General features: G+C 40.8%; 1 protein-coding gene across 2 annotated transcripts in view; it reads left to right on the top strand.

Moving 5' to 3' along the window:
- Window positions 1–16,159, top strand: part of EIPR1 (EARP complex and GARP complex interacting protein 1) — a 190,128-nt gene that overhangs the window by 150,213 nt on the left and 23,756 nt on the right. For both annotated transcript variants that reach the window (XM_049902785.1, XM_049902784.1), the window contains one exon: window positions 10,930–11,029. In XM_049902785.1, coding sequence (XP_049758742.1) covers window positions 10,946–11,029 — 84 coding nt within the window. In that variant the 5' untranslated portion in view covers window positions 10,930–10,945. The remainder of the gene's footprint in view (window positions 1–10,929; window positions 11,030–16,159) is intronic.

The following is a 16,159-nucleotide window of genomic DNA, read 5'->3' as shown; positions in this document are numbered from 1 at the left end:
AACATAGCTAGTAAAATACTTCTGTTCTCCTATCAATTTGATTCTGACTTATAGCAACCCCTTAGGACAAAGTAGAACTGCCCTATAATGTTTCCAAGGCTGCAAATCTTTTCAGAAGCAGACTGTCACATCTTTCTCCTACAGAGAGGCTGACAGGTTCAGATTGCGACCTTTTGGCTAGCAGCCAAGTGCTTAACCACTGCGCCACCAGGGCTCATAGTAAAATACCTAGATGAGTCTTATGTTCCAGTCTTGTGTTGCAAAGTTCAGTGCACTGACTTTAGGGAGCTTACAGTTTAATTAGGGAGATACCCACATTTGAAACAATTAAAGGACTAAATGTGGCAGAATGTAGCTGTCCAGAGGGTGTTGTATAGCAGAGAGAAATCATTTTGGAGTAGTTATTAAGTCAGTAAAGCCTTGGCTGCAGTGGCAGATACATTTCATGTCATGTCCTGCTGCCTTTACACTGTCCATGTGCACAGCAGGCATTATTAATAGGCCACATCTCTCTCAAAAGAGCCTGGAATCCTTGACATAGTGGTTCAGCCAGGCTTTTCTTTCTAGTCTGTCTTAGCCTAGAAGCTCTACTGAAACCTGTTCAGCATCATAGCAACACGCCAGCCTCCACGGACAGATGTGTGGTGGCCGCACCTGAGGCGCATTGGCCGGGAATTGAATCCAGCTGTCCGGCATGGAGGAAACCCTGGTGGCGTAGTGGTTAAGTGCTACAGCTGCTAACCAAAGGGTTGGCGTTCAAATCCACCAGGCGCTCCTTGGAAACTCTATGGGGCAGTTCTACTCTGTCCTATAGGGTCGCTATGAGTCAGAATCGACTCGATGGCACTGGGTTTGTTTTTTTTTTTTTGGTTTGGTCCTGCATGGAAGGCGAGAATTATAACACTGAACCACCAGTGCTCCTCAGGGTGCAGTTGAGAAGTTCTATTTGGTACATTTGAAGTTGAAAGTGAAAATGGGACGTTCGGTTCAAAATGCCCATGGGGGAGGATGTAGAACTAGGGAATCAAAGCTGGGTGTATCAATTTTGGCTTCATCAGCATGAATGCCGTGTAATTAAAAGCCAGGAAAGTGGGCATACATGGATTTCTGAGGCTGAGAATATATAGGGAGAAAAACAGGGCAAAGAAATAAAAGATGGAGCTGTCCTTTAGTGCTTCACTTATTCTTTCTTGAAGATAGTCCTGATAAGAATTGATTAACAAGCACTATCTCATTATAGTAAACCCATTGACCCATTGCCGTGGAGTAGATTCTGATTCATAGTGACCCTGTAGGACAGAGTAGAACTGCCCCATAGAGTTTCCAGGGAGCACCTGGTGGATTCCAACTGCCGACCTTTTAGTTAGCAGCCATAGCACTTAACCACTATGCCACCAGGGTTTCCCGTTATAATAAGGTTCTTTTTCTATTTTAATAATTTATGTTGTTGTTGAAAATGTACACAGCGTAATATACACCAGTTTCTACATGTGCAATCCATCGACATCGATTACATTCTTCAAATTGTACAACCATTCTATCCTCCTTTTTCAAATTGTTTCTCCTCCATTAACATATACTCACTGAGCTCCAAACTTCTTAGCTAACCTTTCCAGTTGCTGTTGTCAATTTGATCCCATATAGGGGATATTTTTGACTTGAGGTTTAAGGTTTAAAGGTTATCTCAGAACAACAAATTAGCGTTCTTCAATGGCTTCAGAAAGTCTGGATTTCACATCATTTATTTTTTCTTCTAAATTTCATTTATTTTGTTGAGAATATACACAGCAAAACATACACCAATTCAACAGTTTCTGCATGTACAATTTGGTGACACTGATTACATTCTTCAAGTTATGCAACCATTCTCACCCTCCTTTTCTGAATTGTTCCTCCATCATTAACATAAACTTACTGCCCCCTCAGGTTCTTATCTAATCTTTCTAGTTGCTATTGTCAATTTGATCCCATATAGTTCTTAAAAGAGCATAATGCTCAAAGCAGACTGTTTTTACTGGTTAAGCTAAACTGTTGTTCAGTTTTAAGATGACTTCAAGAGACATTTTTGGTTTAAGGCTTAAAGATTATCTCAGGACAATAGTTTTTCGGGGTCCATCTAGCCTCCATGGCTCCCGAAAGCTGGGATTCCATGAGAATTTGAAATTTTGTTCAGCAGTTACCCCCTTTTGATCAGGATTCTTCTAAAGAACCTTTAATCAAAATGTTCAGTAATGGTAGCCAGGCACCATCCAGTTCTTCTGATCTCATGGCAAAGGAGGCAGTTGTTCTTGGAGGCAATTAGGTACATACTCCATATCCTCCTCCTATTTCCTGACTCTCCTTCTTCCTCTGTGAGACCAAATGTACCTTGGATAGCTGACACCAAGCATTACCCAATGAACTAGGAGCTGAAACTGAAGCACTAAGCACGTTATTAGACCAATTAACTGGGATGTCCCAGGAAACCATGAACCTAAATATCCAAGCAAGGAACCAAATCGCATGAGTTGTTTCTGGTGTGTGTGTGTGTGTGTGATTTTTGTAAATATAACTTCTACCAGTTCAACTTTTTGTAGGTGTATGATTTATTTGCAACAATTACAGTTATTTGAGTGTGCAACCCTACCCTTAATCAATGTGATTTTTTCATCACCATGAACCCCCCTTTTCTTCCTCCCTCCCATCCTTGGTATCTACTGATAAACTTTGGTTTCTGTACATTTTCCATTTCTTATCTTTTTATATAAGTGAAGTCATATAACATGTGTCCTCTTGTAATTGGCTTATTTCACTCAGCCTGATATCTTCAGACTCCATCCATACTGTAGCATGTATCAAGGCTTCGTTTCTCCTCCTGGCTGGGTAGTATTCTATGGCATGTATATACCACATTTTGTTCATTCATTCACCTGTTGATGGGCATTTAGGTTGTTGCCACTTCTTGACTATCATGAATAGTGCTGCAGTGAACATGGTATACAAGTCTCTGTTTGAGTCGTGCTTTCAAGATTTGGGGTATGCGCATAGGAGTAGAATTGCTAGGTCATAGTTTTTTAAGGAACCGCCACACTGATTTCCACAACAGTTACGCCATTTTGCATCCCCACCAACAATGGATAAGAGCTCCGATTTCCTCACATCCTCGTCAACATTTGTTATTTTGTGGGGTTTTTTTTTTCCTCTTAACCATCCTGCTGTTGTTGTTGTTAAGTGCTGTGGCGTCGGTTCGTAGCAACTCTATCCTCACAACCTCTGCTATGCTCGAGCCCATTGTTGTAGCCACTGTGCCAATTCATCTCATTGAGGATCTTCCTCTTTTTTGCTGACCCTCTACTTTGCAAAGGATGATGTCCTTCTACAGAGACTGATCCCTTCTGATAGCATGCACAAAGCATATGAGGTGTAGTCTCGCCATCCTTGCTTCTAAGGAGCATTCTTGTACTTCTTCTGAGACAGATTTGTTCATTCTTTTGGCAGTCCATGATATATTCAGTATTCTTTGCCAATACCTTAATTCAGATGAATCAATTCTTCTTCAGTCTTCTTTAGCATGCATATGAGGTGATTGAAAACACCATGGCTTGGGTCAGGTGCACCTTAGTCTTCAAGGTGACATCTTTGCTTTTCAGTACTTTAAAGAGGTCTTTTACAGGTTTCCCCAAGGCAATATGTCTTTTGATTTCTTGACTGCTGCTTCCATAAGTATTGATTGTGGATCCAAGTAAGATGAAATCCTTGACAACTTCAATCTTTTCCCTGTTTATAGTGATGCTGCTTATTGGTCCAGTTGTGAGGATTGTTGTTTTCTTTATGTTCAGGTGTAATCCATACTGAAGACTCTGGTCTTTGATCTTCATCAGTAAGTGCTTCAAGCCCTTTTCACTTTCAGCAAGCAAGGTTGTGTCATCAGCATAATGCAGGTTGTTAATGAGTCTTCTTTATATAGTCCAGTTTCTCAGATTATTTCTTCGGGATACAGAGTGAATAGGTATGGTTAAAGGATACAACCCTGACACATGCCTTTCCTGACTTTAAACCACATAGTATCCCCTTGTTCTGTTCAAACAACTGCTTCTTGATCTATGTACAGGTTCCTCATGAGCACAACTAAGTGTTCTGGAATTCCCATTTTTCACAACCTTATCCATAATTTGTTATGATCCACACAGTCGAATGCCTTTGCACAGTCAATAAAACATAAGTAAACATCTTTCTGGTATTCTCTGCTTTCAGCCAGGACCCATCTGACATTAGCAGTGATGTCCCTGATTCCATGTCCTCTTCTGAACCAGGCTTGAATTTCTGGCAGTTCCCTGTTGATATACTGCTGCAGCCGCTTTTCAGTGATCTTCAGCAAAATTTTACTTGCATGTGGTATAAATGATATCGTTCGATAATGTTCACATTCGGTCCAATCACCTTTCTTGGGAATAGGCATAAATATGGATCTCTTCCAGTCGGTTAGCCAGATAGGTGAAGACGGGTATTTGCAGTAAGTTGTTGGCCCTGCAAAATTCCGTCATGGAATCACAGCATTGTTTCTATCACCAAGGCCATATTTTCTAACTACCGATTCTTCTTTGTTTCCAACTTTCACATTCTAATCACCAGTAATTATCAGTGGATTCTGATTGCATGTTCAATTTCAGACTGCAGAAGTTGGTAAAAATCTTTAATTTCTTCATCTTTGACCTCAGTGGTTGGTGTGTAATTTGAATAATAGCCATTTTAACAGGTCATCCTTGTAGGCACGTGCATATTATCCTATCACTGACAGCAATGTACTTCAGCATAGATCTTGAAATGTTCAAAGGCCTGGCTATGGGGTGTACAAGAAGGCAGGCAGAGTCATATGTGTGAGAGTAAGCTCTGCTGTTGGGGGCCTTCTGTAACAATTCGCAGTAGGCTTGCAGTTAACAGTGTCCAGGTAGGGGAGGTCCCGCACACTGCAAACAGACCTCCGGGAAGGTCTGCCTTGTTGATTTTAGAGCAGGACCTTGGGGTCCTGTCTCTTTGTCCAGGCAGAGGGTGTGGTGGTTAGGAAAACAGTCTCTTTTTCTGGGTTCACTTTGCCGTTGTACAGCAGCCAGCAGCCAGCAGCCCACGTTGGTGGTGGGAAGGATAAGGTCAATGGGAGAAGTGGTTCTCCTATCATATGTGACTCATTGTTGACTCTCGCCTGTCTACAGTTTCTGCTGCTTTCCTTTGCTCCCCAACTTAGAGATCCTCAAAGCTGAGTGCTGTTTCCTTGTATTTGTGGGCAAAGTCAGAACAATGGTTTGTGTATGCCTCCATCTTCCCAGAATTCCATAATAAGATCCTTTTGATACTAAGTGGCATACCCTCTTGAATTGTTTCTTAGATGGACCAATCTTTACTGAGTTGTACGAGCACTTTTCTGACTTTATTTTTATTTTAAAATGCACTGGATGCATATTAAGGAGGAACATAATTAATTCTTCTGTGCTGGGTGCTTGGAATATATCAGTGGGTAAGGTAGACATAGTCCATGCTCTTAGAGTATTTATATTCTAGCAAGGAATCCAGATGTTAAATAATTACCAGCGTGCCAAATGTAGGAAAGGGAAGTCCAGTCTGCTAACAGAGATAGTCCTGATGTCCTAATGTTCTCTCAAGGATTGGGATAGCTTCCTGGAGGAAGCGATGTTTAAGCTCTGAGGGCTATGCCAGGTAAAGATGAATAAGAAACCGGCACTGCCTTGGAGAAGTTCAGTCTATTTTTATCTTAATCTGCAAATTATTTATCTTGTTGTAAGTGATTTGCCCCTTCAGGATTCGTTCTTCCAAGCTCAATCCTGTTCTTAAAAAGAGTAATACCACTACTCACGCAATTTCTGATAATTGGAATTTACAGGATCCTGATATACTTTTGGAAACCCTGATAGTGTAGTGGCTGAGTGCTGTGGCTGCTAACCAAAAGGTCAGTGGTTCGAATCTGCCAGGTGCTCCTTGGAAACCCTGTGGGGCAGTTCTACTCAGTCCTGTAGGGTCGCTATGAGTCAGAATTGACTCAACGGCAGTGGGTTTGGTTTTTGTTCATAGTCTTCTGAATTGTTTTTCTTGATCCCGTCCTCTCTTTGCTTGACATTCTTCTCTAGCAAGAAACATGGAATCTCAGAGCCATGACTGTTCAGAGAGTTGCCTGCTACTACTTTGAAACATATAACCACACACAAGTGTTTTTCTAGACACTAAGTAAGCTTTTTGTGTGTGTGCCATTGGTTTCATATACCAATAGCAAGAATAAGTTTTATTTGGTCTCTCCAAAGGCCAGTACATGGCATTATTGTGTATCCAACCAATCCAGGTCACAACTTTTCAATCTAGTAAGGTGAATTGTGCTTTAGGGCTCTTGGGGTGTGACTGTTAATAAGAAGTCTCTGGTAGAGTGTCTCCTCAGAAACTCACTTTCTTCTTTTTCCCTGTGTTCTTTACAGAATCATTATAACCTTATGATATTCGTTGTGACCTTCAGAACAAAAGTAGAGGTAGATGTTGTTTCCCAAGAAATGAAGCATTTCTTAAAACCGTCACCTGTGAAGAACTCAAAGCCAAGTTATTTTCTAAAGTAAATCAATATTACCTCCTGCGCTCTTTAAGCTTTTTTTTTTTTTTGCTTCTTTTTGAATTATTATATGTTTCCCCTTTTTAGATATAAAAAGTTACTTCCACAGCCACTTTAGATTCATTTTATTGTATCCTCTGATAATATTACTGAGAAACATAAGCCTTCTCTCAGAGAAATACATCCCTTGGCCCATACAAAGGCAGGTAGAAAATCTGTTGGATAAGAAAAAAGAGAAGAAGAGTGCACCACAATTTCCAGAAGGAAATCCCTTTTTCCTCCCTCTTCACTTCTTTTCTTTCATTCCTGAAACAAAACTAGACCAAGGTGATCCATTTTTCTTAAGCCAAGGGAAGGCTTTATTGACAGTGATGACATTCATTTGAAGTGAGAATGTTCTTTGAAGCCTGGTGCTTCTTCATGATATCCTGTTGCTGTTGGATTTGATTTTTAGAGGTGAGCATGTGGTTGATACCATTTTGATTCTCTAACTTTGGAATCCATTCTTACTCAGATATGTGTGTATAATCTTGCTAAGCAAAAAGAGATGAGGGTGATTGGGGAAGAGGTTTTCAGGGGCACCTGGTATTAACTTGCGAATTTCCAGGCCTTGTAATAAATGCTCAGATACGTTGTGGGGCTGCTGTGTACGTTTATAACTAACAGGCAGGTGGAAACCCTGGTGGCATAGTGGTTAAATGCTACAGCTGCTGACCAAAAGGTCGGCAGTTCAAATCCATCAGTCTCTCCTTGGAAACTCTAGGGGGCAGTTCTACTCTGTTCTATAGGATCACTGTGACTTGGAATCAACTCAATGGCAGCACATTTTTTTTTTTTTTGGTAACAGGCAGCCAGAGCCCTGGTGGCACAGTGGTTGAGAGCTCAGCTGCTACCTAAAAGTTGAACAATTTGAATCTACCACCTGCTCCTTGGGAACCCTATGGGGCATTTCTGCTTTGTCCTATAGGGTTACTATGAGTCAGAATCGACTCGATGGCAACTGGTTTGTTTGTCTTAACAGGCAGGCACCTCACCAGGATCTCCGGTGATAATCAGGAGGCTTAAGAGGGTATAACACTCACCACCACCTGAGAATGGCAAAGAGGGCATTTCTCAGTTATGGTGGAACCCTCATTTCGCAGGAGTGTATCATGGCCAGCCAGTAGGACCCTGTGAAGATTCAGGGGTGTGGAGGCCAGGGAAGCTGTACCAGGGACTCCTACCATGCTGCCTTTTCTATTCATGGCCCTTTCTGTGATGCTAAGTATCTGAATATTTGTTGTAAAATAGCTTTAACTCTTTGTGTTAGCATCTGTCATTGACTATCTAGTTGTGATGCTTCACATAGTGGAACTTAATATCCTCCTTTTATCTGCAGCGCTATGCAATGTAGATTTATTTATTCAGTATTTTATTCATGAGGTTAACTCAATTTAGTTTTATTTTGTTAATCTTTGACTATAGTCTGTCCTGTAGGGTCGCTATGAGTTGGAATCGACTCAACGGCAGCAGGGTATATTTAAAACTTAGGCATCCGAAGTCCTAAGGGCTAGCTTATTCTGAATGATTATTCCTGACCGTTGAGGTTAAACATCAAAATTAAAAAACAAAAATTTTTTTTTACATGGCAGTTCTACTCAGCCCTATAGGGTTGCTGTGAGTCAGAATTGACTCAGTAGTAACAGGTTTGGTTTTGGGTTTTGGAAAAGGGAAAGGATATAGAAAGCCTGAAAGCTGTTAACTTTGCTTCAGCATTAGGGAGTCAGTCTTTGGCATTGAAGTGGCTGTTTTTGTCCTGTGGTTTGTGAGTTACCTGAGAATCTCTGGTTCTCTGGAGTTTCTATTAAGAATTTCAATTATCTTTGTAATAACCGTAGCCCTGGTGACACAATGATTAAGCGTTTGGCTAACCGGAAGGTCGGCAGTTCGAATCCACCATCCACTCCTTGGAAACCCTATGGGGCAGCCTACTTTGTCTCTTAGGTCACTATGAGTCGGACTTGATGGCAGCAGGTTTGATTTGATTTTTGGTTTGTAATAACTTTCAGATTGTAGTTTTGCCGACACGGTATTGAGCAGTTAACTACGCTGTGTGCATGGCCACAGATTATGCAGGCTTTCCTTATCCCAGCTCTTTTTTTGTTTTTTGGTGGGGGTGGGTGTGCATAAGTTATAAGTGAGATCTGAGAGGAGCTTATAAATCAATCTGAATTTATTGTCACTAATGCATAGAAGGAGCCCTGGTGGTACAGTGGTTAACATCTACAGCTGCTAACCAAAGGTCAGGAGTTGAATCCACTGGCTGCTCTTTGGAAACTCTGTGGAGCAGTTCTACTCTGTCCTATAGGGTCGCCCTGAATTGGAATAGACTTAACGGCAATGAGTGTGTAGAAAACATCAAGCACAGGTAAGTGTGTTGCTACCTACCAAGACAAGAACCATGGGGAGCCATTTGTGTTCTTCTTTCCCTGTATCATAGTCTTGCTTGGAATTCATTGTTAAATTGTTTGAAATCTAAATGGTTTACCTGATAAAACAAGCTACCAAGAGAAGTTTGATCCTCCTACTCTAAAGAAATACCTTCAAGATTGAAATTGACCGTTGACTAAATAGGAGCAGAGGATTTGGGAATCAGATTTTTTGGTATCTCTTTCTGCTGTGTCTTTTAAATTATGTTTCCTGGGTATCGTGTACTTTTTATTATTATTATTACAAAAGATACAGTAGACGCTGTGTCTACTTTATGAGCAGCATACCTGTGATCGTAGTGTTCAATATTGCTCATCAGAGTTTTGTGTGTGTTTCTTAAATAGTAAGTGAGGGAAAAAAAATTGTGGTTTTGAATTATATTAATGCTGTGATTAAAAGTAATAATAGCTCCATTGAAAGTCTTGAAATGATAGTTTAAGGGAAGTTCTCCTGGGGATGCCCTAATCAACTATATTATGTTCATTTTGAAAAGGAAGTATTGTAGTCCTTTATTGATGTCGTCTCTGAATTCTAGACCATAGTACTCAGTTACTCATTATGAGAGTGCATGAAACAAAATTCTCTGCTTAATACACATTTTAACAATTTCTTCAGGGAAGACAAAATCCAAATTGGCGGTCTAGCTGAAAACTAGTTGACCTATATATGGCTGTACCACGGAGATGATATGATTTTTAGATCCTTTGTTAATTATTCAAATATGCATTGAATCTGTTAGGATGTCCTAGCTGTGAGTACTGAGAATCTTTAACTCAAATTTGCTAAAACAAAAGGAAGTTGTCTTCTGTTACACGGAGTACAGAGGGAGGGAAGACTCTGGGCCTCGTATGTCAGGGTTTCAGCTCCCCTTCTCTGCTGTTCTATTAGTTCTGTCCTCCTATCTTGTCCAGTAGTTTGGCTTTATCTCTGAACTGGTAAAGAGATAGCTACAAAAGATGTAGGCATCTCTACTAGTTACCCAGGGCTGCAAATTCCCACAAACTTGTTAGCTTCAAATAACAGAAATTTATTCTCTCTCAGTTCTAGAGGCTAGAAGTCTGAAATCAAGGCATGGGCCACGCTGAGTTCCCTTTGAAGGATCTAGGGAAAGAATACCTACTTCCTTGCCCTTCCAGCTCCTGGTAGCTCCAGGTGTTGTCTGCTTGTAACTGCATCACTCCAGTCTCTGCTTCCAGCTTCACATGGCCTTCTCTTCCTTTTTTCTTCTTCTGTATGTCCTAAATCTCCCTCCTCCTTTCTCTTATTAGGACAGACCTGTCATTGGATTTAGGGCCCACCTGAAAAATCCAGGATGATCTCATCTTCAGTTCCCTAACATATGCAAAGACCCTTTCTCCAAATAAGTTAACATTCGCATTCAGAGTTCTCCAGGGATTTGACGTGGACATATGGTGGGGGGTGGGGGGGGGGGCAACATTCAGCCTACTACAGCACCCTATCCAAAGTCACAGTCTACAAAGATCAAAGAGAACGTCTCTTCCTGTGCCTCCTTAACAATCCCCTCTGCCCCCCACCCCATTGCCACCCTCTCAACAGGCCTCCCCTAGCATCTCGTTGGTGAGAATTGGGTCACATGTCCTTTCTTAAATCAACCACTGGTGAGGGGAATGGCATTGCCACGACCGACTTAGACTAATTATTTGGGGTGAAGATGGATGTTGGTGGGACAACTGCAATGTCCACCACAAGTATTATCAAGTAATAATTTTAATAAATTACTTATTGAAATGAATAATAAATCTAATAGGAAAAGAGCCTGCTGAATTATGAAGAATGTGCCTAAGAGCTCTTAGGTACAAGTTTGGGTATTTCAAATGTACCATATTCATATCTGCTCCGTCCCTTTCTCCTAGCGTTACATGGGAGCCAATGGGAGATGGGAAGAAAATCATTTCATTGGCTGATAACCATATCTTGATGTGGGATCTACAAGAAAGCTCAAGCCAAGCTGTGGTGAGTACTAAGAATCACAAGTTTTTTGTAGGTTTTTTTCTTTTTTCATTGAAACTTTAGGCTGAATTCAGGATAGCCTTCTTGATTCATAATTTTGACACTAATTATGAAATAGCAAACAAATAGACTGAAGCATTAGGCAAAGAATGGAGTGAAATCAATCCTGGATTTGGGCGTCAGGGCTGTGCACAAATGTTTCACAGGGTCTGAGGGTTGACATAACTCCAAGGAGAAAGTTCAAGAGCATGTTCTTCTGTTTCAAGTATATCATCTTTTTAATGAATGGGTTTTTAAAGTAGATTTGGTTAAAATAACACTTGTAAGTAGGAGCAGTTATAAAATATTCATTTAATAGTACTGGCTAGCTCCGTTAATATAATTGTGTGAATTTGTGCAAATAATGACTATGACCTGGTGTCCTTTAAGTCTGTCTTCCTTTCACTCAGATTTATATAAATAAACCTGAAATCCCATATAAATGTACATGTACACAGTAAAACTGGTGTAAGGTGGAAACCTGTTAAAGAAGGAAAATTCAAGTATTTTCTACTAATAAAGAATGATAGAAAAGTGGTAATACTGCACCCTGTCAAAGGCGTAAAACTTGAGATACCCGGAAAAACAAGTTTGTACCGTTGAGTTCCAGCTCTTATGGGTTTCACTGTAAATACGTACATACATATATATGTAAATTTTTTTGTTTTCAAAATGTATCAGCCATTCCTATGGTTTCTATATATGTGGTCCCATGACTAGTGGTTACTATAGTTGGAATCGACTCAACGGCGACTGTCTTGGTGTATGACTAGTGGGACCTACATAAAAGGTCTTCCTCTCACTGTTTTGTGTGGCAATCTGCCACTCAGCTTTCTGTATACAACTACCAAGTGGGAGGAATAGCTTGTTCTTCTCATCTAATTCCCATCTAAAAAGTTATGGCTTTCTCAGTAGAGCCTGTTCATTTAAAGATCTTGTTTACCATTTGGCACTTACTTTGTTTGGAACCAGTTTTATTTTCAAATACTCATTGTTTTCAATACCTTGTCTTTCATAGAGTGTGTATTCTACTGATTAGTAGATATTTTTTCATACTCGGTTGTAGTTTTTCCATGCATCCATAATTTTACTGCATTTATGTCAAAGTAACAACTTTAGAGAGCAAAATCAACCATAAAAATTCTGAAATGATAGAATCTGTAATGTTGGATGGCACAAACGGTTAAGCACTCAACTATTAGCTGAAAGATTGGCTGTTGGAACAAACCCAGAGATGCCTCAAAAGACAGCTTGGCGATCTGCTTCTAAAAGGTCACAGCCCTGAAAACCCTATGGAGCACAGTTCTACTCTGCACGCATGAGACCACCACAAGTCAGGATCAACTGGACAGCAGCTAACAATAACAACATAATGTCGTTTATACCTAGGGAGGCGAAATTGCCTAAACGTTGTCAAAAGGAAACGGCGAACATTATCTATTAGGTAGATTTCTGTAGTGAAGATTCTCGTCTTCTGTTTACTTGTTTCCCTGATGCTTATATGGAGTCCCTGAGTGGTGCAAGTGGGTAACACAGCTGCTAACAGAAAGGTTGGAGGTTAGATTCTGCCCAGAGGCACCTTTCAAAAAAGCCCTGGTGACCTACTTCTAAAAAGTCCCAGCCATTGAAAACTCTATGAAGCACATTTCTATTCTGACAACGTGGCGTCTCCATGAATCAGAATCAACTCAACAACAGCTAGTTTTTTCTGATGTTTATATAGCCCTATTCCCTCCTGTTGCCTTACAAAATTAATAAGTCCTTTCTTCAGCCCTCTGAGTTGAAAAGATGGCATGAGTCATGATTTATCATTATTAATATGTGGCATATAAGTCAGATCTTTTTTTTTTTTTTTTTTTCTTTAATAGTAGGTGTACTGTTAAAGTTTCTAAACTCTGGCGGGTTAAAAGGGATTGTCTGGGCCTTCCGTGTGAAATGAAGAGTTGGCATGTTTTCCTTGTGCATCAGTAATATTTGAAGAAAAATCAATTTCTCTGAAAAATTTTCAAATGGAATGTATTTCAATATTACGGAATAGAATGCACATTTCACATGAACTTTTAAGATAAAACAGGGGACTTAAAAGAAATTTTGTGTCTAAGGTTGGCCTCTGTGGATTACACCTGCAGGTCCCGGGGGGTGGATACATATTCATCATCTTCCTCCCGTTAGGAGGACTTTGGTGAAAAGCCTGGGTCACGTCCGAAGATATTCCCTTTCTGCTCCCTTCCTTCAGCTCGCATTTTAATAAGGTATTCCTAGGCAACTGTAAGGAATAAAGGCCTGACAATCCATTTCTGGAAATTAGTCAGTGGAAATGCTATGAATCACAATGGTCTGGTCCTCAGCTGCTCACGGGGATGCCTCAGGACAGGGCAGCATTTCACTCCGTTTTGTGTGGGGTCACCATGAGTCAGAGGCAGACTCCATGGCAGCTAACAAAAAAAAAATTTTTTTTTTTTTTTACTATAAACTTCAAGGGAGGTGCTGTAAGGAACTTACTGAAATGCTAAGCTTCCTGGCAGGTTTAGGAGGACATGCTACTCCTCTTGGTCTGAGAAGATGCTAAGTGGGGCTGGTATGGGTTGAGTTGTATCCCCCAAAAAGATGTGTTGTAATTAGCTTGGCTGCTAACCAAAAGGTAAACAGTTCAAATCCACCTGTTGCTCTTTGGAAACCCTATGGGACAGTTCTGCTGTGTTCTGTAGGGTTGCTATGAGTCAGAATCAACAGTGGGTTTGGTTTTGGTTTTTCATGCCTGTGGTTATAATCCCATTTGGGAAAGGGTTATCTTTGTTATGTTAATGAGGCAGGACTAGTGTAGGGGGTATCTAGAGTCAGTCTCTTTTGGGATATAAAAGAGATTAAACAAGCAAATGAGAGAAGCCGAGTTAGGGAAAGAGAGATGCCAAGCCATGTGAAGCTCACCCAGGAGCAGAAGCTCAGAAGAGGCAAGGACTTTCCTCCAGAGCAACAGAGAGAGAGAAAACCTTCCCCTAGAGCCAGCACCCTGAATTCAGACTTCTAGCCACCTAAACTGTTTGCTAAAGCCGTCCACTTGTGGTGCTTCTGTGATAGCAGCACTAGATAACTAAGACAGGAGCCATCCCAGCACTTAGCGTGCCCTCCTTAGTGAGGAGACTGTCAAGAAGAAAAGAAACCTGCAATCCCATGCATTTGAATTCAGCAGTTGTTCATTTGCCCCAACTTTGCAGCTCCATTTATAATCAAACTGTGAGCACATCTTCAGGCCCTAAGTCATCTCAGAATGATTTTATGGTAGGGTGATTAATCTGTAACTTATTTTCTGCAGAGACCAATTTAGTTTTCTCTCCCCCTTTTTTTATCCCGTCAGCGGTTCTGTCAATATCACTTTGTGACCCTCCACTGCGGCGTTTAATACAGAAACCTTCCTATCGATTTCAGCCATCTTCACACCAAGCTTCTCAATTTTTTTTTTTTTTTTTTTATTGTTTGAGGATATTACCTTCTGTGGTGAATCTAATCTTATGCTCACTGCATCATTACCTTTTGCAATTAAATAAGAGAGTCTCTGCCATTTATAATCATTAGCAGAGCTCAGGGGAGGTCTGCAGTGGGAGGTTCCGTGGGGTCTACAGATTGTGATGAAGGGAGAGGAGGTGATTTCTCTGTTGCCATTCGTGCTCGTTTATCTCTGAGTCTTGCGGCTTTCACTAGCCATGGAAATAAATAGCTTTTATCAAGGGGCAGACGGTGGCAGAGCAAAAAGAAGAAAGGTTGCAGCTACTCCTGCGTCCAGAATTTGTGGCTTCTCCTGTTTTCAATGTAGGAGCCTCTTAAAGGCGGGCAGCCAGAGAATGTTATCTACTTGGCTTTAGAGGGCCCCAAAGCATTTACACGTAGTAACACCGCTTTGAATAAAGAGAATATACTTCAGGGACACACTTTTTTGCTATAAATTTTCTAACCAGACGTTAAAAAAGTCGATTGTGACTCACAGCAACCCTATAGGACCGAGTAGAACTGCCCCATAGGGTTTCCAAGGAGTGCCTGGTGGATTTGAACTGCTGACCTGTTGGTCAAGAGCAGCCAAGCTCTTAACCACTGTGCCACCAGGGCTTCTTAAAAAAAAAAAGGTACTACAGGAGAATCAAATAAACATAAATGGGGGGCCGGTGGGGGAGCATGTAGCGATAGGAAAATCATTAAATGCAACTAAAATAACGTCCAGCATGCCTGTAAATATATAACGTGTGTTCGTTCTTTGGAGGCAAGGAGAAAATAATGGATGGGAGCTGGGTTTAATTTCAGGAATAGTGGGAAGAGGTAGGATCAGCACTCCGCTCAAGCAGATGGTGCTTCTGTTTTCCTGTAGTCCTTAGCACGTGGCCTTTTCGTCACACCTGACCAATGTGTTGTGTGTAATCTCTGTTTTACTTCCATCTTTCATCTTCTCCAGACTGAATTCCTGAGGGAGGAGATTATGATATTGAGGAAAGGAAAAAAAAAAAAAACTTAATCTATTTAGTTTGTTTGGAAGTTTAGAAGTTAAAGTCTAAAACCTGATGGGCTTGATAAAAATGTCAGCTCTACCATTTACTATCATGGTGACCATAGGTAAATTAACTAGCTTTTGAACAGCATTCTCTTCTCTAGAAAACACAAGTACTAATTCCTACATGTTGTGATTGTTGTGGGAATGTTGCAGAAAGTGTTAGTTCTTCACCAGTATCTGTCCTTTCCTCTGTAGCAGTAGAAACCAGAATAATGGCCTTCTTTCCCAGCCCCCTTTGCAGCTTAGTGTGGCCATTTGACTAACTTCTGGCCAAATGGGATATAAGTGGAAGTGGTATGTTTAGCTTTCAGACAGTATCCCTAAATGAGTAGACAATGCCTTCACTTTTTAAGTTCTTGCTTCCAGAATGTGGATGTAATGGCTGGAATCAGAGCAATTATCTCGTGCCTTGAGATGAACTTGAAATGGAAGCCGTTCCAAATACAGCAATTGGATATTAGGAACTTGAGATAATGTATGTTATGCAGCTGTCACAGTGGTATCAGAGGAGGGCTAAACAAATGCTAGCTTTTTTCCTCTTTGCAGCTCACTGTTCC

Source organism: Elephas maximus, chromosome 12 (assembly GCF_024166365.1).
Source record: "Elephas maximus indicus isolate mEleMax1 chromosome 12, mEleMax1 primary haplotype, whole genome shotgun sequence".
Taxonomy (NCBI): Eukaryota; Metazoa; Chordata; class Mammalia; order Proboscidea; family Elephantidae; genus Elephas; species Elephas maximus.
Note: the sequence above shows the minus strand (reverse complement) of the source record. Positions and strands in the feature narration are given on the sequence as shown.